At 39.4% G+C, this 27385-nt stretch overlaps 1 protein-coding gene across 2 annotated transcripts in view; it reads right to left on the bottom strand.

Moving 5' to 3' along the window:
* Positions 1-9271: 9271 nt before the first annotated feature.
* The window catches only part of C2CD2 (C2 calcium dependent domain containing 2), a 91901-nt gene continuing 73787 nt past the window's right edge, over positions 9272-27385 (bottom strand). For both annotated transcript variants that reach the window (XM_074213834.1, XM_074213835.1), the window contains one exon: positions 9272-9387. In XM_074213834.1, coding sequence (XP_074069935.1) covers positions 9376-9387 — 12 coding nt within the window. In that variant the 3' untranslated portion in view covers positions 9272-9375. The remainder of the gene's footprint in view (positions 9388-27385) is intronic.

Below are 27385 nucleotides of genomic sequence, written 5' to 3'. Positions count from 1 at the left end.
GCCACAAAATTCCATCTATTTAAACACCACTATTTTCCTACTGAAGATAGGAATTTCATATAACTATGAAGTATGGAACAACATAATCTCAAAAAAAATGATAAATTCATAGAAGATACAAACAGGCTATAGCAGCAAAGCATAATGCACAGAACACTGGATTTGTGATCAAAAAGACCTGAATTCTAAAACCAGATGAACTTGAATAAAAGACAGTATCTGAACATACAATGTTGTTAGAAAAAGTGATAAAGAAAAGAGAAAAAAAAACAACAGATGGCAAGCCAGACTTGCAACACACTGATATTTCAGTATACTGAAAGAGCAAAGGAAGGGCTCAATTTTATTGGACAAATCCTTCACTAAAGATCCGTGGATAGAGTTGAAAGAGTTGAAAAAGATGGGAAAATATGGAGGTATTTTATTCTCTCTCAGTAGAGATTCCCCCATTCAGATGAAATCACAAATGTTTTAGAAATATAAGAATATGAGAAGTTACATATCTATGCATTTATAAATTTCCAGATGTATGAGAGAAGAATAAATTAATCTTCATGTTAAAGTCCCATAATTACATAAAAGATAAGGATTGCAGGGCAGTGAATAGAGTACTGGCCCTGGAATCAGAAATACATGAGTTCAAATTTGACCTCAGACACTTGATATGAATTAGCTGTATGGCCTTGGGCAAGTCACTTAACCCCATGGCCAAGCCAAAAAAAAGTGTCCCTTCTAATTTCAACATTATCATTGTTAATGTTACTGTTATTTGCATTTCTGTGGCAACCATTTTTCCAAATTAGAAATATGTACATTAAAAAAATATGCAAAATCTTTTATTTATCCATTTTTTTCAAAATTTATGCTATAGTTTTCTACTTCATTATTCAACATACTAGAATAAAGTCAACAAGGAGATAGATGCAAGGGAACTGACCCAACAGCATACAATAAATATTAATTCTTGAAACAGTGGAAGAAAAAAATAATCTTCTGAAATCAAAACAGCAAAATGGTCATAACATGAACAATGGTAATAACATACCATAGATTCATGAGAAAGACACCATCCAAAAAACTTGTTTAGATTTAATGCCCAAATCAAATGAAAGTGAAAATGATTTTATTTACGAATTGAAATTTTAAAAGAAAATCTTTTTTTTTAAAAAAAGAAGTTGTAGAGGCGGCTAGGTGGTGCAGTGGATAGAGCACCGGCCTTGGAGTCAGGAATAACTTGGCTTCAAATCTGGTCTCAGACACTTAATAATTACCTAGCTGTGTGGCCTTGAGCAAGCCGCTTAACCCCCATTGCCTTGCAAAAACCTTAAAAAAAATTGCATATTCAAAGCTAAGTTGGAAGCCTACAGCAGATGCAGAGGAAATATAAATTGTTGTTAATAGTATATTGGTATAATAACACTGCTGTTAAGCACCTGAGGCTAGATTTGAATTCAGGTCTTCCTGACTCCCAAGTTCAATATGCCACTCATTACGCCTACTATTCCTTCCATTTGGTTTTGAATATTTCTAATATTGGAAATCCCATTTATTTCAACGTCGGATGAGGAAATGACAATCAATGTGGGAGGGAAGTGGAAATCATCCAATTCAGGTTGGTTAATGTGAATTAATATGATTTATTTTTGATATCAGTCTGTTCAATATAATTATTGTATATGTATAAACAACACAACATTAAAGGAAAGGAACTACCATCCTTGCATGTACCATTCCATAGAGCATTGGGATGGAATTTTGCTTTGCTATTCTTTCCGTCTGCTCGTTCATCCCAAGAGCTGAAGATAAGAGCGCCATCTAGGAAGGTAAGAGGAGCACCTTTACACACCTTGACCTCAGAAAAGAAAGCAGCCAGGGGAAGAAGGGATGCAAGCACGAGGACAGGCAATCTTCAGTCCCATCACAGGGTCATCGTTTGCATCAGGATGGACATTTCGGGGATTTATCCGTGTAAAGCTTCTCCACACAAATATACAAATGCTTTTCATTTTATTTCTTTATTTCCCCACCAAGAAAAAAATGGCTGTAAGATGGGTGGGGGTGGGCGAGGGCAAGCAAGGCTTCTTCGCGGTACTACTCCTCTCTACAACACGGACGGGGGGAGTGAGAAAGCTTGCCAATCTCGGTCCGCGGCTCTGCACCGGGTCGCTTCTTCCAGGGCCCCACAAAAGGGCCCGGCGCCCGGGGGGAGGGTGGCACACTGGCGATCCTCCGCGTCCCGGCACCGCGAGCGGGCACGTCCTTAATCCGAAACGGCCTTGCGGGTTCCTCCTCCGACGCTAACCCTCCCGGAAAGCGGCGGCGGCGGCCCCGAGCCCGGGCGCCCCGGCGCCCCGGCGCCCCGGCGCGCCACACCCTCCCCGCGGCGCGCTCCCGGCCCCCCACCTGTCCGGGCGGCCGGGGTCCCCCGGGGCGCGCCGGCGCCCGAGGGGCCCGCTCCGAGCCCGGGTCCGGCGGCCCGGCCCAGGCGCCGCTGCCCGGCGGCCTGCTTCCCGTTGCAGCCCCGAGCGGGGCGCCGCGGCGCCGGCGCGTCCAGAGAGCAAACCAGGGAAATCCAGGAGTTACTCTGCGGAAATCCAGCCGGGTTTTGACTCCGATCTCCAACTGTTCCCCTTCCACTCGGGAGAATGTAACAAAGAACAGGCGGCATGGCGGACGGACCGGGGACCGAGTGTGGAGTGCGAGGCAGCCCCGCGGCGCTGGAGCGGGCGGGGGGAGGGCGGGAGGATTCCCTGCCCGGCCTCTCCTGGGGGGCCCCGGGGCACTCGGCTGCTCGCCGGGGGTGCCGCCGAGCGGGGCCGGGGGTGGGGGTGCGCGGGGCCGGAGGGTGGCAGCGCGTGCAGGGGGTGGTCGGGGGGCGGGGGGGGTTACCTGCCTTTGGAATGTGCAGACCGGGATCGGATCCGGACTCCAGGTTGCGATCCGCTCCGGAAACTACGCAGCACCGGAAACCGAGCGGGCGGAAAGGGCATCTTGGGAGTTGTAGTAGGCGGTGATTGGCCCGCCTCGGTCAGTTAGGCTGCTCCCGGGCGCCCGGATCCAGTCCCGTCCCGAGCTGCTTCCTGGCCGGGACTGCGAGAGGCGCCGGGCCGCGGCCTCCGTGCGTGCGCGCGCGCGCGCGCGTCCGTGCGCGCGTCCGTGTCCGTGTCCGCGTGCGGGGATGGGGGACGAAGGTGGAGGCGCTTCAATCTTAGAGAGCCGGAGAGGACCCAGAAGGGCCGGCGCTTCCGGCGCCCATAGCGGCTTCTCCGGCGCCTGGCAGGTGTTTCCTGCCAAGTACCCTCACCTGCTCGGGCCGCGGTCACGCGCTCTCCCCTCCCCCCCTTCATTCAGGAGGGGCGGGCGCCCGGGGGTCCCCCTTCTCCCCGCCGGAAGGCTGCCCGGAGGGCCCTCGATGGCGCCACGTCGAGACGGTTCAGAGTTTGGGGGCTCCCACGCGGCCACGCCGTTCCCCGCCCCCGGGCCCCTCGCCGGCTCCGGGGGGGGGGGGGAAGATCCTTCCCCCTCGCCGTTCAATGGCCGCGGAGCTGGCGTTAGGCTTCAGAAGGGGAGCTTGGCCGTGGGCTGGCAGGGTCGCCAGCTCTTGGGAGCGCCTCCGGCGGGAAAAGCATCGGCCACTTGGGAGGGAGCACGGCTCGTTCGGAGAAGCGCGGCCCGGCTAAAGGCTGGCCCAGAAGTCGGGGGGCGGCGCGACCTGAAGCGCACAGGCCCGGGGCTCGTGCAAGATCGGGATGCAAATGCTCTGTCAGTCACGGCTGAAAGATGTGTGTGTGTGTGTGTGTGTGTGTGCTGCGTGTCTGTGTCTGCGCGTGTATGTGTGTCTGCGTGTGTGTGTGTGTGTGCGTGCGTGTCTGTGTCTGCGCGTGTATGTGTGTCTGCATGTGTGTGCATGTGTGTGTCTGGGGGGGAGCAAGATGGGGGGAAATTGTAAAACTCAAAATCTTTAATAAAAGAAAAAAAGAGACATGGGCACCAAAAAGAAAATATTTTGTCAATTTGTTCAAAAACGTCTTAAAAATCATTTAAATAAGTTTCCTCCCCAAATTTTGAATGGCGGAAGGTGGGGGAAGAAACTGGGAAGTGAAAATGTTATTATAAAATGAAGTACCAAGTCCTATACTCTGAGAATTTTTAACTATTACGATATCCTATACCTTAATTATTTTAGACTAAACTGTCGGCTTTGTTAAGTGAAGGTATAATTGAAAAAAGTCTTAAAGTGACAAGATATTGAATTCCAGGAAGCTAAAGACGCTCTCACGGATATAATTTTTTTTAAAGAGTTTTGACATCTTTCTTTAGTCAACTATTAAGTGGCTGCTATGTGCTAGGCATTTTGCTAATCTCTAGGGATTCACCAATGGGGGGGGGGGGCAAAGCAGTTTTTCCCCTCAGGGAGACATGAAAACAATCTAACACCATATATATAGATAGAGAGAGAGAGAGAGAAACCAGGAAAGGGTTTTTTATGGGGTTTTTTTTCCTACAGATTTTACTTGCTAACTTGAAGGAAGCCAGGAGGTGGAAGAAGAAAAAGTACATGGGCATAGGGGACAACCAATGAAAGTGCAAGGATTTGGAAGTTGGGCTACCATGAACAAACAGGAGGCCAATGTCTAATGACATTTAAGTGACTTGTTGGTCACTGGGAGAGCCTAGAGCAGGAAAGATTCTCATTGCTTTTGTGGAGGTTTTTAGCATAATTGATAAGGCATACCAATTTAATGGAATGTCTGATATCCAGCTTCTCCCTCAGGAGCTGGGATCCTCTCCCTTCTTTGTGTGGACTAACCAAAGATGGCTTTTCAGATCTCACCTTCTGATAGTCAAAACATACTAAAAACCTCCAGTTCAAGAGTCCATTTTGGGGATCTAGTTCTCTAGCTAAGGGCCCCCATGCAGGCCTGCATAATCAGCAAACTTAGAGAAATATTAATAAATGTGTATGTTAATTTATGTGGATTTTGTTCTTAAGGCCAAACTCTGAAAGATCATCCCTTATTAGCACAAACCCTGAAAATTGACATAGATTTAATAGTTTTAAATCCAATGTCAAAGAGGTAGTCTCACTATAATGTGCTAGGAACATTGCTAAGCCTGTTGTCAGGGAAGTGACATCATGACAAAGACGTGAATTGAATCTGAGTATGGGGAGGCTATGCTGAGTCACCAGCCTCACTTTCTCCTCCAGAGACACCTGGATCCAATGGCCAGATATGGATCAGGATGACTGGAGATGGCCTTCAGACGTGAGGCAATCAGGATTAAGTGACTTGCCCAAAGCCACACAGCCACTAAGTGGCAAATGTCTGAGGCCAGATTCAAACTCCTGTCCTTCTGACTCCAAAGCCAAGTGCTCTATCCACTGTCCCATTAGCTGCCCTGGCAGAGCAGATAGGGGAATAAAGTATAAGAATCATGGAAGGGGAGAAAAGGATTGGTTTTAAAGAGCTTTAAAAGCCAAACAGAGGAATTTATATAATCTTGGAGATAATAGTCAATGGAGTTTATTGAATAAGCAGATTATATGTGCTTAAAGAAGACTTTTAATAGCTGAATGGTGGATGGATTATAGAGAGATTTGAGGTTCAGGAGACTAGCCATCCAGGTATGAGGTCATAAGGGTCTGCAGGAGACTAAAAGCAGTGTCAGATGAGAGGAGGCACAAGAAGAGGTGCTACAAAAAGTAAAAACAATCAGATCTGGACAACAAAGTGGATATGAAAGATTGAGAAAGACCAAAGAGTTGAGGATGACATCTAGTGGTTAGAAACTTTGTTTTTTGGGAGTGTAGTAGTGTCAAGGATAACTGTAGAGGAAGTTAGAGCAAGAGGGTTTGGGAAGGGGAAGAGAATTCATTTTGGGACATGCCGAGTTTATGACAGCCACAGGTATCTAGCTGTCCATTATTCAGCTAGAGATACAAGACTAGAGGTCAGGAGAGAAGGTAGGGCTGAATAAGTAAGGAGGCTGAGGAGTACTTAGGAGGACCAGGTTAGAGCCATGCTATGAAAACCTAGAATAAAGAGAATATTTGAGAGAAGAGAGTGGTTAAGAGTATCAAGAGCTGCAGAAATGTTAAGAAGTATGAGGATGGAGAAAAGCCCTTTGATTTAGTTAAGAGAGAACATTGAGTATTCTGGAAATAGCATGAGTATTCTGGAAAAGCAGTTTTGGTTGAATAAGGGTGGAAGCCATTGATCATAAACAACCTTCTCAATGAGTTTAGCCACAAAAATGAGGCATGATACAGAATATAGTATTCAAGTGAGTTTGGAGGGATCAGGAAAATAGGGCATTTTTGTAGACAGTAGGTAAGGGACAATAGATTGAAGATTAGAGTGGGGATGATAGCCTCTTCAGCCATAATTTTTACATGGACATATTTTATCTATATTAAATTCATTATGGGAATATGTAGAATATATAAGATTTACTTAAGAGCATGTGGGGGCCGCTAGGTGGCACAGTGGATAGAGCCTTGGCCCTGAAGTCAGGAGGACCTGAGTTCAAATCCAATCTCAGACACTTAATAATTACCTAGCTGTGTGGCCTTGGGCAATCCACTTAACCTCATTGCTTTGCAAAAAAAACTTAAAAAAAGAGCATATGGGATATTTTATCCTCTTCATTATATACTTTTTTCAAAATTTTATTGATAGCTTATTTTTTAACATCAAATTTTCTCCCAAATCCTTCCCCCTCCCACCCTGAGAGTTGTCACATATAACAATATTTTTAAAGAGAATAAACAGCAAAAGTCTAAAAAATACATACACAGGATCATCCCAACAGAGGAAGATGGAAGTATCTTTTCATATCTCTAATTTGAAGCCATGCTTTGGTTTGTTTTGTTTTTGAGACTGAGTATCAGGACTTTTGGGTCCCTTGACCAAGGACTAGACATTTATGCAAGATCTAAAGCATTCCATTTTGCTCCAATATCTTAGACACCCAGCTCTAAACATGATCACTCAGTATTATATTCCCCATTGTTACAATAGCAATGCACCAACAGATCAAGGTTTTTGATGGAAACCCCACCCAACCATCAAATGTTTCAGAAATCCAAGCAGCATGGTAACACTGTGAGGCAGTAGCCCTCCGAATAACAGTTCTCTCAGTACTTCAACAGTGCTCATTTAGAGAACTGAGAAATAGAAGGAACCTGGGCAGGACACATATGTGTAATCGTGTGGCACCTCCACTGAACCAGAAGGAAAGAGCCCATCATCCAGCTGGGTCCACTTGCCCCCCCAGATAGTACTTGGGGCAGAGACCAAAGCTGGTGAACCTGGAATTGCCTATCATAGGAGAAGACTTAAGACAGCTTTGATATATAGTCCTCAAGGAAACAGATATCCCAAGAGAAGAAATCAGAAAAAATTGAAATTATCAAAGATCTCAGGAGGAATAAAATGCAGAATATCAAAATTTATGACCTGAATAGCAGAAATACTTAGTGGAATAGAAGATTGAATCCATAGTCCAAGTTTCACCAAAGAAATAAAAACATAGAAGTAAAAGACTATCTGGAAGAAGAAAAGCCTAAAGCAATAACATTAAAAGAAAACATGATTTCTATAGGAGTAAAATATTAATCTCAAAGTCAGAATGTATAGAGATAACTTAAGCTCTCCAAAAAGAACATGACAAGTCAAAAAACCAAAACAAACAATACAAGAATATTGTCAAGAACTGAAGAACAGAAAAACAAAAGTGCCAATTGAAAGAATCAATAAATCACTTCTGGAGGAAGGCAACTCCCCCCCCACAAAAAAAGAACGCAAAGCAATCAATGCAGCCAATCCCAAAACACAGTGGTAAAATGTAATTTAACAGACAGTTTCACTGACAAAAAATTATGTAAATTAATAGAACTTCAAGTAAAATAGAACATTCAAACAACTGAACCACGAGAAACCAGAAGGGAATGAATAATGTGCAAAGAAGCTCAAGATGCAATTCAAAGTGATTTGCCCTGCAAATCTGAACCTAATTGATAATGAAAACTAATGGATATTCTTTTTAGGTTTTTGCAAGGCAAATGGGGTTAAGTAGCTTGCCCAAGGCCACACAGCTAGGTAATTATTAAGTGTCTGAGACCGGATTTGAACCCAGGTACTTCTGACTCCAGGGCCGGTGCTTTATCCACTATGCCACCTAGCCGCCCCAAAGTAATGGATATTCAATAAAAGAAGTATTCAAAATAATCTAAGAAAGAAAATAAATTGTTGGTCTTTCAAACATTCCAGAAAATAAATACAAGGAGGGTAAACAAAACAACCAAGGAAAATATCAACAATATAGATTAATAACATTAAGAGGTTTGTTTTTGTTTTTAAATAAATACAAGGTGACAAGGGTAAAAGCAAAAATAAAAAAAATAGTAAAGACTAAATTTCAGAGATCCAAAGGAGAAATTTGCTTAGGCTTAGACAGCAGCAAGAAGCATGGTATCACTGTACAATAGCCCCCCTATGTAACAACATCCCTCTGTATCCTCTAGATTAGAAATGCTGATGCTCCTCATTGACTTGATACCAAAGAACACAAAAGTTTTAATTTGTTATGTTTCCGACCTGTGCTGGCTCATTTCTGTTTGCATTTCCCCCTTCTTCATAGTAGCCATGTCCAAAAATAGTATTATTTATGGCTCCTATTTTCTCTTTTCAAATTATCTTAGTATTATACATAAGGAAATCATAATCTGCTACAATGGGAATATTAGCATTTGGTATAGGTGAGAAAAATGTAAACACTAATTTGTTAAAATATTTAACATTTTCAAGTATGCTTAAAATAAACTTAAAAAACATATAGCATAATATATGCCTATGCTGAGTCACTGCAAAACTTATCAAGTAATATGGATAATATCAAAGGAAAATATTCTTGTGCATTTTTGATTTTCATTTTACATTATCATTGTAGTTCTATTTTGATTTCCAAAATATATATATATCTTTTTTCCTATATATTCTCAGGGCTTATTTTAATATATCAGTCTGAAAAACAAATAATAAGCACTGAAACAAAATGTCAAATAGCCAAAGAGCTTTCCCTTTATAATGAGGTTCAAAGATCTAGCAAATAGCACTTTTCAAGTACACCACTGGATGTCTAAGTTCATAAGTGAGTTCATATGCAAGTCCCATAACACAGGATCCACTGAGAAGACAATTTATTCATGCTCCTAAGCAAAGGAAAGCAGATTCTTTTAAAAAGTTCTTGTTATCATTGTTGATTTTCTGTGAATCTCATCAGACTGCTGCAGGAATATAAGGTCATTGAGTGACTGCTTCATTCCAGGATCTTTCTGATGATGCCATGAATGGAAGACTTTCATTCTCATTCTTAAAATTCCACCTGAAACAACAAAAAATGTTTTTAGTTTTGTGACCAATGAGACAGACCTAAGATATGAATCTCTCTTTTAGTGAAACAGGAAACAAAATAGCTTTTTTAAAAAAAAAGATAAATCTATATATAAATATATAAAAATAAATATATATAAACTAGCTTTTAAAAAGATAAATATATCTCTGAATTCACTACTTATCTTTTATGCATGTATTCTGGGATAAGTTTAATTTAGCCTAGTCCTCTAAAAATAAGTATTGGAATAAAATGGGATACTAGTAACTCATTTAATAATTAACAAAAAGAAATTTAACTAGCCATAGCAGGGAAGAATTTTCAACAAGTATTTGCATTGAAGACACCTTGAGATGATTCAGCAGAGCAAAACTCCCATGTCTCTTGAGTAGTCAACCAGCCAACTACAAGGGAAAAAACCTAGGTAGAATGCCTCTTGGCTGCTTTTTTTACTCAGAAGTCAACAATCTAGGCCTTTAGCTATTTATGCCAATTAAGTGTCAAGAATTTTTTTTTTCAACATTCAATGAAAGATGGGGCAGCTAGGTGGCGCAGTTATATAAAGCACCAGCTCTGGAGTCAGGAATACCTGAGTTCAAATTTGATCTCAGAAACTTAATAATTACCTAGCTGTATGGCCTTGCGCAAGCCACTTAACCCCATTTGCCTTGCAAAAAAAACCAAAATTCAATGAAAGTTTATTTTGAGGTTTACAAATTTATCCCTTACTCTTGCTGCCCTCCCCCTCACCCCCCCACAGACGGTAGTCTGGTAGTCTTTACATTGTTTCCAATTGATCTAAATTAAATGTGATGAGAGAGAAAACTTCGCCAAGGAAGAAAAATAAAGTATAAGAGGTAGCAAAATTAGATAATGAGATAACGGATTTTTTCCCCCTAAATTGAAGGTAATAGTCTTTGGTCTTTGTTCAAACTCCACAATTCTTTCTCTGGATACAGATGGTATTCTCCATCGCAGATAGCCCGAAATTGTCCCTGACTGTTGCACTGATGGAATGAGCAAGTCCATCAAGGATGATAATCATTCCCCTGTTGCTGTTAGGGTGTACAATATACCCCTGGCTCCACTCATCTTGCCCAGCATCAGTTCATGAAAATCCTTCTATGCTTCACTGAATTCCCATCCCCCCAGCTTTTTTTTTGGGGGGGGGGGATATGACTTTATTACTAAAGGGGGATTTTGACTATAATATCCCTGGGTTTTTTTCATTTTAAAGATACTTTCTAAAAGTGACCAGTGAGTTTTATTTTATTACTATTTCTACTTGGCATTATGATTCTGAGATCTGGGCAATTTGCTTTTATGATTTCTTTAAAATATGATGATTAGTTCCCTTTTCTGATCATAGATTTCAAGTAGTTCAATGATTTATAAATCATCTGTCCTTGATTTATTTTCGAGTTTAGTTATTTTTGCTAAAACATACTTTCTTTCAGTTTTAAGACTCTTGGGTCACATGATCAGCAAGATAGAAGATTAGACATTTTCTGTGATTCTTACCGCTTTCCAAGCTCTCTAAAACAGAAATTACATAAAGCAATTTCTTTGCTAGGAAACCCCAAAGAAAATTTAAAATAAAAAAAAATCTATGAACTAATCCCTTATCTTGAGCTCACTCAGCACCCTGCCACATCACCCATCATGCTATTATCAGTGAAGTTACACTATTGAATCCAAATTCTTGACCCTAGTCCTCAATTCTCCTTCCCTTGTTTTTGTGCTGTGGAGGTAAAACACGTAAGTTTGATGGGGACACTACAGCTAGTACCTCAGTATTATTCTGCCCCATAAAAGATCTCTGCAGGAGAGAATAAGAATCAAGGGAAAGGGGTAAAATACATGTCATGGTTTAAATTAAAGCTTAACCCCATAACTCAATCTCAGAGCCTTGGAGACTTCAATTGACAGAAATCAATCCCATCTCCAACTCTCAACTTCTGGACCCAGAGGACTAAGTAACAGGGGGAAGGCAACAGGGCAGCTGTGTCACATTCCACTAAGATTGACTGACAGCTAGGGGCCAGTTTTGTCTCCTCAAAAAGTCACTTGGGCCAGAGACCAAGTCTGGTGAACTAGGAATTTCCCAATGTAGGAAGAGGCTGAGATCTAGCCACTATGGAAATTTATGGCAACCTGAATTGGGAGTACCACAATGGGTCAACCTGAATTGGGAGGACCACATCTACTTGGAGGTTAAAAGAAGCAATATAAGGTCACTCTTAAGATCTCTCTGAAAAATTATAGAATCAATTGTGAGACATGGGAGACACTGGTACCGGACTACCCCAGCATGGCATGCCAACATCAAAGAAGTAAAGCAGAATTATAGTAATTCAAAAGAAGTGTGATATGTGCAAAGTCAGAGACCTCTCCATTCCAAATGTTCATGTGGACTATTTGTGTCCAATTGTGTACAATTCTCTGAAGACTGGCTGCATGTTGAGGAGGTTCAGATATTTCATTTTGATCCAGTATGATGTTCTGCATAACAACAGAAACTCTATAGAGAAAGCTTAGGAATCTCAGGAGGGAAATTAAATATTTACAAAATAATCAGAGGCTGTTGCTCTCCAGTCATAGTTCTGAAAAAGGGGTCAAAGTCAACTTCAATCTGCTCTACATGGTGACACCAACATCAGAAAGAAATCAAAAAAAGCAAGAGGGGAAAATAAGGGGAAGAAAAACGCATTTTGAAAGATCTTAGGAGAGAGTTCAAAAATCTTGACCAAAAGCAGATAAAAGTAAAAAATTAATAGCAGAAGAAAATATGATTTGAAATGTTACTAAAAGAGTTCAAGCATTGGTGAATAAATATGGCAAAATAAAGGAAAATGATCTAACATCTCATGAGAGAGAGACACTGGAATTTGAGATCTTGGAACTTCAATACACTTTTCCTGAGTATTTTAGAAGAGAAATGAGAATTATGAAATCAGAATTTGTGGTTTAAAGAGTAAAAATTGGCAAAATATGAGAATGTTATGGACTTGAATTTGGGATGACAAATCTCAACAGGAACAAAAAAGGCAGCAATTGGGTGGAAATACAAATACACAGGGTGACAATTTAAAAGAGAGCAAAAAAGGCAATAACATTAAAAGAAAAAAATGTCTTCTATCCAAACCAACAATTGATCTCAATAGGAAATGTAGAGATAATCTAAGGAATCCCAAAAGAATACTAAAAATTAAAATAAAAAACCCTAGACATAATAATCATTGCAACAAATGATTGCGATCATTGCAAGAAATGATAAAACTGCCCAGAACTGAACACAGATCAAAAGAATTTATGCCTCCTTCAGGAAAAGCAAAAAAAAAAAAAAACCAAAACACAAAGTTACAAACTTCAAGAAACTTAATGATTAAATTTATCAATTCAATGCAGAAACATCTATGGGTCACCTGGGAAATATCTTATAATACTAGGGAAAGGAAATTTGAACAATTAACACTATTCTACATACACCAGGAAATGCAGGCAGGAATGGAATATATTCCAAAAGAGCCTTGAAGCTCAAGATGCAGACCAGGATGGCCTGTTCTGCAAATCTGAGTTTAATAATGAATGAGGAAAAAATGAATGTTCAGAAATAAAGAGAATTGTGAAACATTCTTAAAAAGCAAGTCCTAAAATTATTATTTGCTTCTTGAATACCCAGACAATAAAAAATTCATGACAAAGGGAATGCATGCAGCAACTAATGTTTGTCCTTCATTCTCGAAGAAGAGCAAACATGACATCAGACAAACATGACAAGCACATGAATTGGATTTGAGTGAGTGGTCTGTGCTAAGTCACCAGCCTGCCTTTCTCCTCCAGAACCACCTGGGTCCAGTGGTCAGATATGGATCAGGATAACTGGAGATGGCCCTGGATGAGAGGCAATCAGGGAGAAGTGACTTGGCCAGGGTCACACAGCTAGTAAGTGTCAAGTGTCTGAGGCTGGATTCACACTCCCACCCTCCTGACTCTTAAAGCCAATGCTCTGTCCACTGCACCACCCAGCTGCCCTAAGCAACAACTAAGGTCACATAGGTAGGTAATTACTAAGTGTCTGAGGCCAAATTTGAACCCAGGTTCTCCATTTTTCAGGGCTGGTGCTCTATCTACTGTGTCACCTAGCTGCCCCCATCATTTCTTATAGAACAACAATATTCCATTACATTCACAATATTCCATTATTCAGCTATTCCCCAATTGATGGGCATCCCCTGAATTTCCAATTCTTTGCTATCACAAAAAGCTGCAATAAATTTTTGTACATATGGGTCCTTTTCTCTTTTTTATGATCTCATTGGGATACCAATCTAGTAATTGCATTGCTGGATCAAAATTCTTCATTCTTAGTACCCTCTTTTACATTCCTCCCCCCATAATTAGGAAATATAAAAATTTCACTCATTACAGATAATAGAGCAATCTCTCATTGGTATCACACAGGCTTTTTGTCTCAAAAGACAATAAAGTCAAATCCTTAAAGACATGGGACCTTCAACAGGAGCCATGGATAAACTCATCTTCTGTGCTGTCACTCAGAGCCATGGAAACAAAACACAGGCAGTTTCTGCTCGCCTGTCACCTCCTTCTCTTTGTTTAGGCTATTTTTGTGGGAGGACAATGTTTTTCATCTGAATTCCCTTGGACTGGGGCAGCTAGGCAGCACAGTGGATAGAGCACCAGCCCAGGAATCAGGAGGATTTAAATTCAAATCCAATCTCAAACACATAATTACTTAGCTGTGTGACCTTGGGCAACTCACTTAACCCCACTGCCTTGCAAAAACTAAATTCCCTTGGACTACAAAAGGAAACTGAGACATCAAAAACATAGGAAGGTAAATCAAAATAGCAGACCAAAGGAAGAGAAAGAAGCACAGTGCTCTGCTCACTAATAACATATTCCTACCTCATGTTGTCAATACCTTCTAGAAGAAAAAGCATAAAATTAAAAATAACTTGTTCTGTAGGCATTCTGTAATTTTGGTTGACAAAGAAGTCCCTTTATGTTAACAAAGTGGACAAGAAAGATGACCAAAAAATAGATATAAATTCAAGAAATAACTTTCTATTATAGCTACAAATGTTACAGTTTTACATTTAAAGACATATATGATAGCTACACCATACACCCAGTACAATTCTCTGCAGGATATTCATTGGATAAGTTCTTTATACAAATCTCACCACAGTTTTCTTGGTTCAAGATAATAAAATAAAAGGGTTGTTTAAACTAGAAAAACTAGCAAATTATTTTGTAGAGATGCTAAAAGGTTATAGTCAAAGATCACAATATCAGTTGGGATGTGTAGCAATTGCACATTATTGATTCTTGGAAATTTTTAATTCCAAATTCCAAAAATCATTGTATAAAATCTAGGCAAACAAATAGGCATCATAATAGTTTATGACTGGATAATTTTTTTAATGAAGATATCCTATAAGCATTGCCAAATATATTCTTAGAAAAATCTTTGGGTTTTTTTTTTGTTTTGTTTTTAGGTTTTTGCAAGGCAATAGGGTTAAGTGGCTTGCCCAAGGCCACACTACTTAGAAAAATCCTTGAAGCAACTAATTTAGTGGATAGAACACTGGACCTGAAGTAAGAAAAACAAATTCAAATCCTGTCTCAGGCATTTATTAGCTCTGTAACACTGGAGAAGTCACTTAACTATATATCTATAATCTATCTATATATGCATATCTATCTATATATATCTGTGTATATATATGGAGAGAGAGCGAGAGAGAGTGAGAGAGAGAGAGAGAGAGAGAGAGAGAGAGAGAGAGAGAGAGAGAGAGAAACACATATGGATCGAACCAAAACACATACAAGGTAACCTCAGAGGGTAAGACATTAGTACCTGGGGGAGAGCAGAAAAGGCTGATTGCAGAAGGTTATGCTTGAGCTAAGTCTTTTTTTTAAATAATTATTTATTCTCTTTTTGTACAAATAATTTTTTATACATCAATAAAATATTCTTGTTTAAGAGTAAACAGAATACTCCCACCCCAGCAAAATATAGACTCGCTTGAGCGATAAAGGGGAGAGAGAAAAATTAAAATTAAAAGAAAATAATAGTAATAATTGTAGGTATGTCCAGGTGGCACAGTAGACGGAGCACCAGCCCTGGAGCCAGGAGCACCCAAGCCCATATCCGGCCCCATGCACACAACAATCACCCAGCCGTGTGACATGCAAGCCACCCCAACCCCACTGCCCTGCAAAAACCGAAAAAAAGGAAAAAAAAGACCCAAAATAAAATAAAATAGTAATAAAAGTAGGGGTGGCAGGGTGGCAGACAGAGCATTGGCCCTTCAGCCAGAAGCACCCGGGTCCAAATCCGGCCTCAAACACCCAAAGATCACCCTGCTATGTGGCTCCAGGCAGGGCACACAGCCCCATTTGCCCTGCACCCCCCAAAAAATAATAATAATAAAAAATGTGCTTCAGTCTTTGTTCCAACACCAACAACTCTGTCGTGGGTGGATCACATTCTTTATGGTAAGTGCATCCCAAAAGTTACTTCCATATTTTTCCGTTGCCATTGCTGATCTTGCGATCTCCCTCCTTTCTTATTTCTTATTTCTCCACTACCATGTACTATATTTTCTCTCTGCTTTCACTCTGACTCTGCTGTAGGGTTGCTGAGTGGCGCAGCAGACAGATCCCTGGTCCTGGGGCCAAGAGGCCCTGAGCCCCCATACTACCCCTTAGGCCCAGCATGTACCTGGCCCTATGGTCCCGGACAGGCCATCCAATCCCAGCCCCTTGCAAGAAGTAAAAAAGAAAATGTGTTATATCTGACCACTCTCCCCCCATGGTCCATCCTCTCCTCCTTTATTCACATCCCCACCCCTTCCCCCTGCTCCCCTGTCCTTCTTACTCCAGATGTCTATCCCCCTTTGAGTATATATGCTGTTTCCTCTCCTAGCCACCTCTGATGGGAGCAAAGGTTCCCTCATTCCCCCTTACCTCTCCCCTTCCATATCATTGCAATAGCTCATTGTAATAAACAAAAAACTTATTATATGAGATATCTTGGCCTATTCCCTCTCTCCTTTTTCTTTCTCCCATTACACCCTTTTTTTCTATATTTTATCTTCAAATTCAGCTTTCTCCTGCGCTTCAACTATAAAAGCTCTCTCTACCTGCTCTATTAACTGAGAAGGTTCATATGAATATTAAGGGTGTCATTTTTCTATGCAGGAATACATGCAGTTCATCAAGTCCCTCATATTTTCCCCTCCTTCAATCTCCATGCTTCACCTCAGTCCTGTATCTGAATATCAAACCTTCTGTTCAGCTCTGGCCATTCCAACAGGAACATTTGAAATTCCCCTGGTTCATTGAAAGTCCATCTTTTTCCCTGGAAGAGGACATTCAGTTTTGCTGGGTAGTTGATTCTCAGTTGCATTCTAAGCTCTTTTGCCTTCCAGTATATTATATTCCAAGCCCTACGAGCTTCCAATGTAGTTGCTGCTAAGTCCTGTGTGATCCTAACTGCAGCTCCATGATATATGAACTGTGTCCTTCTGGCTGCTTGTAATATTTTCTCTTTGACTTGGGAGTTGTAGAACTTGGCTATAATATTCCTAGGGATTGTTTTTTGGGGGGATCTCTTTCTCAGGGGGATCGGTGAATTCTCTCCATTTCTATTTTGCCCTCTGCTTCTAGAATATCAGGGCAATTTTCCTGTAGTAATTCTTTGAAAATGATGTCAAGGCTCTTTTCCTGATCATGACTTTCAGGTATTCCAATAATTTTTAAATTATCTTTCCTAAGTCTGTTTTCCATATCAGTTGTTTTTTCAATGAGATATTTCACATTTTCTTCTAATTTTTCATTTTTTTGGTTTTGAAGTAATGAATCCTGGTTTCTGGTAAATTCATCAATCTCCCTGAGTTCCATTCTTTGTCTGAAGGATTTGTTCTCCTCAGAGAGTTTTCTTCTCTCTTTTTCCATCTGGCCAATTTTGCTTTTTAAAGCATTCTTCTCCTCAATAACTTTTTGAACTGTTTTATTCATTTGACCTAAGCTGGTTTTTAGCATGCTATTTTCTTCAGCATTTTTTTGGATTTCCTTGACTAGGCTGCTGACTTCATTTTCATGTTTTTCCTTCATCTCTCTCTCCTTTCTATTCCCAGTTTTTCTTCTAACTCCCTCATTTGATTTTCAAAGTCTTTTTTGAGCTCTGTCATAGCCTGATCCCAATTTCTGTTTTTCTTGTTGTCTTTAGATGCAGGAGCTTGTGCTTCCTCATCTTCAGACTGAGTATTTTGATCCTTCTTGGGCTCATATGCAAAATATTTCTCAATGGTCTTCCTCTTGTTTCTTTGCTTGCTCATTTTCCCAGCCTGAGCCTGGGTTTGGGCTTCCTGAGCTTTGGGGACACTCCCACAAGGGTCTCAGTGTGTGAGGTTCTGTCCTCCCTCCTGGTCTGTGAATGACTATATGCACCCCCCTCTGCCACGGGGCTGAGGTGGGGTAGGGGGCCCTGCTGTTCTATTGGGAGGGCCTAGACTGTGATCAGGATCTCAATTTGGTCAGAGCCCCAGAGTCCTGTTCCAGGGGCAGAGGACAGAGCTCTGCAGTCTCTCTCCACTCCCCTCCCTAGGTTCAGTGGGTTCATGCCCTGGGGGCTCCTGCTTACCTGCTTACCTGCTCTGCCTGCTTCTTTTCCTGGATCTGGTCTGCCAAAGACCACATTCCTGGCTCTGTGCCCTGAGGGCTGGGCTCCACGTGCTCGCTCTGGCACAGGTCCCCCTGCTGTTCCCCCACTTTGTGCCCGGTGCTCTCCGGTGTAGCTCCAGAGACTCCCCCACTGCTGTGAGCCGAGGCTCCCAGCGCCCTGGGGCTGCCTCCGGGAGGCTGAAGTTCTTTCGTTCTGGTGGGCCACCCCTCTGGCAGCTGCCTCTCCGACCCCAGGGAGCAGAGCCTTTCTGCTCTTTTCCAGGTTACCCTGAGTAGGAGCACTGCCTTACTGGGTCCCGACTCTAAAGTTTAGTTAGAGTCCTTAGTATCGAAGTTTTATGAGAGAGCTTCTAAGAGCTGTTGCTCTCTTGTCCGCCATCTTGGCTCTACCTCCCTTGAGCTAAGTCTTGAAAGAAAGGGGTCATTACAACAGATGGATGTAAAGATGGAGAAAATATTTTGCAAGAGGGTGAGGGGCAAGCAAATAAACAAACAAAAATAAACACATTTTCCCTTTGCTTTAAGGAGCTTACATTCCAATGGTATGAGACAAACACAAAATTGAAAAGCATAGGGTAGAGAGTGACACGAAGATGCAAAACTACCCATGATGGGTTTAGTGGTAAAGTCCAGAGTTAGAAGCATAGTAGGAAGGGGGAAAGAAGTATGGCTGTCCAGGTCTCATCCCCAAAATGGAGGACCTCAAAAGGAACCCAGCTATTGAAGAAGGGGCTTCAATATGGAGCAAGAAAGCAACTGAATTATGTTAGTGAAATTCATAAAACCATAAGCACAATTATATGGGGAATGAAGCAAATTGAGCATTGCCAAGGCAAAGGAATGATGACAGCAAATGGAGCATTGTGTATAAGAAGCAACATGAAGGTCAGAATAACTAGATTATAAAATTCATGAAAGGAAATCATGTGGGAAAATGCTGGAAAGCACTTACTTCATAGGTTTCTGTGAGGATCAAATGAAATAGCACATGTAAAATATCTTGAAAACCTTAAAGTGCTCCAATTAAATAACAAATTAGAAATCATGAAAATCAAAGGAGAGACTTATAAAAATGAAAGAAAACTGTTGAATTAATAAATAAAATAAGATCTGATTTTATTTTTTTAAAAAATCAACAAAATAGATTCAACCAAATGGATTAACCTTTGGTTACTTTGATAAAAAAAAAAAAGAAAACCAATTACCAATATCAAAAATGAAAAGGATGAATTCACCACCATTAAAAGGGGAAATTAAAGTAATAATTTGGAGTTATTTTAACCCAAAGATATGCCAATAAATCTGATAATCTAAGTTAAATAGATGATTATTTACAGATACACCAGTTACTCAAATTAGCAAAAGAGAAAATAAAATACTTAAAATAATCCCTTTTAAGAAAAAGAAATTGAACAAGCCTAAAATAAATTTCCAGGGCTAGATGGATTCATAAGTAACTTCTACCAAACATTTAAGTGTTTTATAGTTGTTTTCATAGAGCTTCTCAGTCTGCCTTGGCTAGGCAGACTCCCAAGTATTTCATGTTGTCTGAAGCTATTTTAAATGGAATTTTTCTTTCTATCTCATACTGCCATATCTTATTAGTAATATATAGAAATTCTGAGGATTTATGTGGAATGTTCTGCAAGTTTGCTAAAGTAGCTGATTGTTTTCAGTAATTTTTAAAATGATTTTCTAGGCTTTCTCTAGGTATGCCGTCATATCATCTGCAAAGAGTATGACTTTTGTTTCCTCATTACTGATTCTAATTCCTTCAATTTCTTTTTCTTCTCTTATTGCTAAAGGTAGCATTTCTAATACAATATTGAATAATAGTGTTGATAAAGGGCATCCTTGTTTCACCCCTGATCTTATTAGGAATGCCTCTAGCTTATCCCCATTACATATAATGCTTGTTGATGGTTTCAGATAGATACTCCTTATCATTTTAAGGAACAATCTATTTCTATGCTTTCTAGTGTTTTTAGTAGGAATGGGTGCTGTATTTTGTAAAAAGCTTCTTCAGCATCTATTGAGATAATTATATGATTTCTGTAAGATTTGTTATTAATATGGTCAGTTATGCTGATAGTTTTCCTAATACTGAACCAACCCTGAATTCCTGGTATAAATCCTGCTTGATCATAATCAACCAAACATTTAAAGAGCAATTAATTCTGATACTATCTAAATTATTTGGGGAAATAGGTGGAGTCCTACCAAATTTCTTTTATGACACCTATATGATGCTGATACTTAAACTGGGAAGAGTCAAAAACGAGAAAGAAAATTATAGTTCCCTAATGAATATTGATACAAAAATGTCAAACAAAATTTTGGCAAAGAGATTACAACAAGTTATCACCAGTCTAATACACCATGATCAGGTGACATTTATACCAAGATTGAAGGGCTGGTTCAATATTAGGAAAACAATAAGTCTAATTATATCAATAATAAAATTAACAATTTTTTTAGCTAGTGGTTCTGAGAAAGGACTTATTCCTATAATATATAGAGAACTAAGTCAAATTTATAAGAATAGAAATAATTTCCCAATTGATAAGTGGTCAAAGAATACAAACAGGCAGTTTTCAGATGAAGAGATTAACTATATCTATCGTCATATGAAAAAATGTTCTAAATCATTTTTGATTAGAAAAATGCACATTAAAACAGCTAGGTACCACCTCATCTATCAGATTGTTCAATACAACAAAAAAAGAAAAATGGTCAGTGTTGGAAAGTAGGACACTAATGAATTGGAGGAGTTGTGAACTGATATAACCTTTCTGGACAGCAATTGGGAACCATGCCCAAAGAGCAATAAAACTACATACCCTTTGATCCACCAATACTACTACTAGGCCAATATCCCAAAGAGATCATGAAAAGGAGGAAAGACCTACAAGTAAAGAATATTTGGGGAAGCTAGGTAGTGCAGTAGATAGAGCACCAGTCCTGGAGTCAAGAGAACCTGTGTTCAAATCCAACCTCAGACACTTAATAATTGCCTAGCTGTGTTACCTTGGACAAATCACTTAATCACATTGCTTTAAAAAAATTTTTGAAAAAGGAATATTCATAGTCGCCCTTTTTTGTTGAGGCAAAGAACAGGAAATTGAGGGGATGTCAATCAATCAATCAGAGAATGGCTGAACAAGTTGTGGTATATGAATATAATGGAATATTCTTGCTTTATAAGAAATGGTGACCAAGCAGATTTCAGAAGAACCTTATATAAATTGATGCTGACTGAAGTGAGCCAGGAGAACATTGTACATGTTAATAGCAACTTTTTGAGATAATCAACAATGATAGACATAGCTCTTCTCAGCAATATAATGATCACAGACAATTCTAAAAGATCTATGATGGAAAATGCCTTCTATATCCAGAGAATGGATAATGGAATATGAGTGGAGATCAAAGCATACTATTTTTGTCTTTTGTAATTTTTTTGCTTTTTTTCTCATGCTTTTCTTTTTCTGATTCTTCTTTCACAGCTTGACTAATTTGAAAATGTATAACATGATTGTACATTTATAACATATTAGATTACTTGTTTTCTATCCTTGGATGAGGAGAGGGAAAGGTATGAGGGAAAAAATTACCAAAATGAATTCTGAAAATTATCTTTACATATAATTGTAAAAATAAATAATATTAATAATAAAAATATTTTAGTTGAGAATTAATGGAAGGCAGGGAGATCAATAATTGGAGGAGAGGAGGGAAAGCATTTTAGGCACGGGAGACAGTCAAAGATATTGCCAAGAGTTGGAATGTTTGTTCATGAACATCCAGGAAGCCAGTGTCACTGGATCAAAGAGTCTGTTAGGTTGTATATGTTAACAATAACATTATGAGCTGATCAAGCTTCAGGGATGAATTTCCTTTTGATAGTTCAGAGAGTTACAGACAATAATATCCACATCCAGAGTAAGAAAAACAAAACAAAAAACCCTACAGAGGGGCAGCTAGGTGGCACAGTGGATAAAGCACCAGCCCTGGAGTCAGGAGGATCTGAGTTCAAATCCAGCCTCAGACACTTAATAATTGCCCAGCTGTGTGACCTAGGGCAAGTCACTCTTAACCCCATTGCCTTAAATAAATTTTATGTTTTTGTTTTTTTAGGTTTTTGCAAGGCAAATGGGGTCAAGTGGCTTGCCCAAGGCCACACAGCTAGGTAATTATTAAGTGTCTGAGGCCGGATTTGAACCCAGGTACTCCTGACTCCAGGGCCAGTGCTTTATCCACTGGGCCACCTAGCCACCCTGCCTTAAATAAATTTAAAAAAAAACCCTACAGAATCTAAATGTTCACTATGTTCACTTTTTTTGAAAATTTCTCTTATGGTTTTCCTTCCTATCCCAGGAGTCCTAATTCCTTTTTACAGAAAATGACTAAATTATAAACATATTAAACATATATATACAATGCTTACCAGACTATTGACTGTTGAGGGGAGGGGGCAGGAAGGGAGAGTGGAAGGAAATTATGCAATTCAATTTATAAATGCAGAAGATGGGAACAGCTAGGTGGCATAGTGGAATAGAAGGATATGAGTTCAAATGTGACCTCGGACACTTATTAACTAGCTGTGGGACCTTGGACAAGTCACTTAACCCCATTGCCTTAAATAAAAAAAAAAGAAAATGCACTATGTTCAAAGATGGAATGTCTTATTTCTGGAACAGAAAGGAGACCATTGTCACTGAACTGAAGCATGTATAGGTAAAAAAAGACTGGAAAAATAGGAAGGGACAAGGTTATGAAGGCCTTTGCCAAGCAAGTTGATTTTATATTTGACCCTAGAGGGGATAGGGAGTCAGTGGAGTTTTAAAAGAAGGGAATTGACATGATCAGAACCATACTCTAGAATATTACTAATAGCTAAGTGAAGGATTGCACTGGAGTAGAAGAAGCTTGTGTCAAGGAAACCAACCAGCAGGCTATGCTGATGACCTAAACATGAGGTGATGAGAGCTGAACCAAGGTGGCTGCAGTGTAGATGAAAGAAGACAGTACTTGTGAGAGGTGTAATGAAGGTAAAATTTATTGGCTTTATGAAATACTGTATATGGTGAGGAGTGGAGAGACAAAGACTAGGTTATGAGTCTAGGGGAATTAGAAAAATGGTGGTATCCTCAAGAGTATTAGGAAAGTATGGGAGTGATGTTCAACCTTGAAGGACTTGCTCATTCCATCAGTGCAACAATTGGGAACAATTTTGGGCTGTATGCAAAGGAGAGTACCATCTGTTTCCAGATAAGGAGCTGTGGAGTTTGAACAAAGTACAAGGACTATTCCCTTTAATTTAGAAAAAAAAAAAAAACAGATATCTTATTGTCTGATCTTGTTACCTCTTAGACTTCTCTTCTCTTTAAGGATGATTTCTCTCATCACACCCAATTTGGATCAAGATACAACATGGAAACAAAGTAAAGACTGACAGAGTGCTATCTGTGGTGTGGGGGTGGGGGGAGGGAAGCAAGACTGGGGGAAAATTGTAAAACTCAAATAATATCTTTAATAAAAATAAATTTTAAAAAAAGAGTATTAGGAAAGTTATGAAGACAGGAGGGTTTAGGAGGAAAGATGAGCTAAGTTTTGGACATGTTAAGTTTAAGATGCCTATTGGACATCCTGTACAAGAAGTATAACAAACAATTAGAGATCTAAGACTGGATTTTAGAAGGGAGGTAAGGTCCAAGTAAATAGATTATAGAATCATCAGAGTAGAGATGATAATGGAATCCTTGGGAACTGATGACATTACCATGTGAAATAGTATAGAGGGGGAAAAAAGGAGGACCCAGGACAGAGCCATATGGGACACCCATTGTTAGTGGGAATCACCTAAATGAATATCCAGCAAAGGCGACTGAGAAAAGAATAATCAGATAGGTAGGAAGAGAACCAAAAGAGAGTCCTGAAAACCTAGAAAGCTGAGAGTATCAAGGAGAGCATAATTAATAGCATTAACTGCTACAGAGAGAAGAGAAGGATCCTGTGAGAGGGTTTGAGAAGAGAAGAGGAGATTTGAAATTGCCTTAAAGGTAGTGGGATAGAGAATCAATTAGGGAAATTTTTTTTTAATGGGTCATACTAAGATCCCAATTGAGATAAGAATTTTTACTGAAACTAGTTAGAATGATTATGTAACTTCCTCTGAGTAAAAGTAAAAGAGGTAGATTGTGGGAAATGGTACAAGATTGGGGTTTGGCAAGGCACAAAAGTAATATAACATGGAGAAAAAGGATTTAAGATCAGAGAACTGCATATTTTAAGTGGCTTATTAAAGGACTTTCAGGAAGACTGGGAAGGGAAGGAGAGTGTGGCTAAAGTAGGAGTGGCAAATTCAAAATAACTGAGGATTTGAAAAGATGTGAGGTCATGGTAAAACAAGAATAGGTTTAGGAAGATTACTGGATAAGGAGAAAAGGAATGATAGGATTATATAACCAGAAAAAGCAATTTTAGCATTCTTGATCATGGAAATAAAATGCTAATGGATGATGGAATGATCAAAGATGTGCCTATTTCTTTTATATGTGGTTGAGCTCATGAAAGTTGAATAGAACTGAGAGGTATTGGTGTGTGAGAAAACATTTTGAATCCCTCTAGGATAAAGTCAGGAATTGGAGGGAAGAGGTGGGATGTGAGGGTGGGGAGAAACTATCAGGCTCATTGAACTCATTGAAAAAGAGGAAGAATGTACTAAGGACCAGTAGATAGCCTCCAAGATCTAGATGATAACTTTACAAACAATGACCCACAAAAGAGAAGCTTCAGTCATAATGATGGTAGCAAAGATCTTGTAAGCATGAAAAGGAAACATATGATAACATCAGACTAAGTTTTTCTTTTTTTGTTTGTTTTTTTTAAAATGTATTCTTAATATAATTTATTTTTCAAATGCTTTGGAATAATTTAAATTAACCAATAATGGGAACTTGGAATAATAGCAGGGAAAGAGAATGTTGTTCTTTCTTTTGTTGACTAGAAGGATTTGGATATTATGTTTTAAAATTATGATGAAGGTTAAGTTTGTGTTTGAGCCCTCAACTTTTTTTTTCTTCCTCTAATCACAGTCTTTTATTTTTGAATTTTGCAATTTTTCCCTTAATCTCACTTCCCTTCCCCATCCCCCACAGAAGGCAGTCTGATAGTCCTTAAATTGTTTCCATGCTATACGTTGATCAAAATTGAATGTGTTGGGAGAGAAATCATATAGGATGAAATGAATTTACAGGTGAAACACACATTTTGTCTGGTTTCCATAAACTAAAAACAAACAACAAAAAAAAAAACCAACTCAACAACCAAATACTAAAACAAGAATCATGAAGAAGAGATAAGAGTAATAGAGTAATCGTGAAGTAGAGGTAGAGTAGATTCTATAGGACAAGTTAATTAGGAATTAATACAGGGAAATGTTCATTCCTAAGGTTCTCACTCAGAAGCACCTCACAGACTTCCATATTCCATTAGAGCACACGAAACAACTCACAGGCTAATGATGCCTGGGACCCAAAGGCAGATTCCTCTACTATTGCAGAGATTCTGCTGGCTGGATACATGCCACCTTGTTAAAACAAGTAGCAGACATTCTGCTTATCCACATAGGGACTGTCAAAGCCTCTGAAATTCTGCTCATCTAATACCCATACCCCAAACCTACAAAAAGCAGAATAAGCTAAGTCAGCTCAGCAAGAGAAAGAAGGAAAAATATGGGTCTAAGCCCTTATATAGTGTGCTTAATACCATGTTAAGCACTTTTTACAAATACTATCTTATTTGATCCTCATAAAAACCTTGCAAATTAGATGCTATCATTATTCCTATTTTACAGATGAGGAAATTGAGGCAAGCTGAGTCACACAGTAAGTATTTGTGGCTGTATCTGAACTTCCTAACTCCAGGCCCATCCAGCACTCCATCTCCTGAACCACTAATTGCCAGAAGGAAAGAACTAGAGTCAGGGAAAACAGGAACAGAAAGACAGTATGAGTTAGCATGGCTCACTGAACTATATTTTTTCTGTAGTTCTGAAGTCAATACACGTGTGTTACAATAACAGCTAACAATTATTTAGTGTTTTAATTTTCCATTCTTTTTCAATACCAGGACTAGAGGTGACTCTGTGATGATGCTGCAGCATCTACTCTGAGCTATCTCTCAGTGTGCATTTGGACCCCCAAGGATGGGTCCCTAGAGGCTGGCTTCTGCTTTGGGTTCTCAGGGTGACCCTGTAGATGTCTATTATTATCATAGCTCACAAGGCCCCCCCGCCCGAATACTTCCTACTGATGGTGAACAAGTAGACAAATAACTTTTAAAATTATACTTTTATTAAAATGGCATAGTAAGAACAGTTGGTACAAAACATTCCCTCCAAAAGCCTGAGGCATACTTTCTCATAAATATGCATTTTCTCTGGAAGAATGGACTCCAAGTACAGATGTGCTGAGGCACGTGTGTATGTAGCAAATGCTTATGTCACAAAGGGTAACTGACAGCTACATGATCCGAAAATCCTTTCTTTTTTGTAGTCTTCACACATCATTGCTTAGCTGAGAAAGGATCTAAAAGATGCTTATCTTTAGCTCATGAGAGCCCTGACAGAAATAAATGGTGCTCAGTTGCTTTGCTTTTTGCCTGTGAGAAATTTTGCTAAGAAATCTTGATGATTTTGATAAATGCAAGCTAGCACACAGATCAGAGTATCATAAACACAAAGCTTAGAAAGGTATGTTAGAGATCACCAGATCTAATTTTTCATCTTATAGTGAGGAAACTGAGGACCACAACAGCTAAGTGATTTCTTAGGGAAATATAAAGCTACTCCATATTTAGCTATGTAGAAACGAAGCAACTCATCCATTTAAAGATTAGCTCCAGAAATATATAGGGTCACTATACAAATAACTTAACACAATACTTTATATGTGATTCATATATAATATATAATTCAAGAGAATTACTGGACTCACTGAGGAGCATAGAATGATTGATAAATATTTACCTCAAAGAATTCTAAACAAAAGATATAATTGAACAGTTTTCCATTGATTTTCTAAAGTGGAAAATGACTCAGGAACCAACACTTCAAGGAAAGGACACAGTGTTCTGTAATCCAACAACCTGTCCAAATAGGTGAAGAGGACTAAAATCTACCTAAAAAAAGAAATAGATTCCTTCAGAACAGAAAAACTCCCACAGAATGTAGTAATACATTCTTTACTTGAATATTCTTTTTTTGTTTTTA

This window comes from Macrotis lagotis, chromosome 1 (genome assembly GCF_037893015.1).
Source record: "Macrotis lagotis isolate mMagLag1 chromosome 1, bilby.v1.9.chrom.fasta, whole genome shotgun sequence".
Lineage (NCBI taxonomy): Eukaryota > Metazoa > Chordata > Mammalia > Peramelemorphia > Peramelidae > Macrotis > Macrotis lagotis.
Note: the sequence above shows the minus strand (reverse complement) of the source record. Positions and strands in the feature narration are given on the sequence as shown.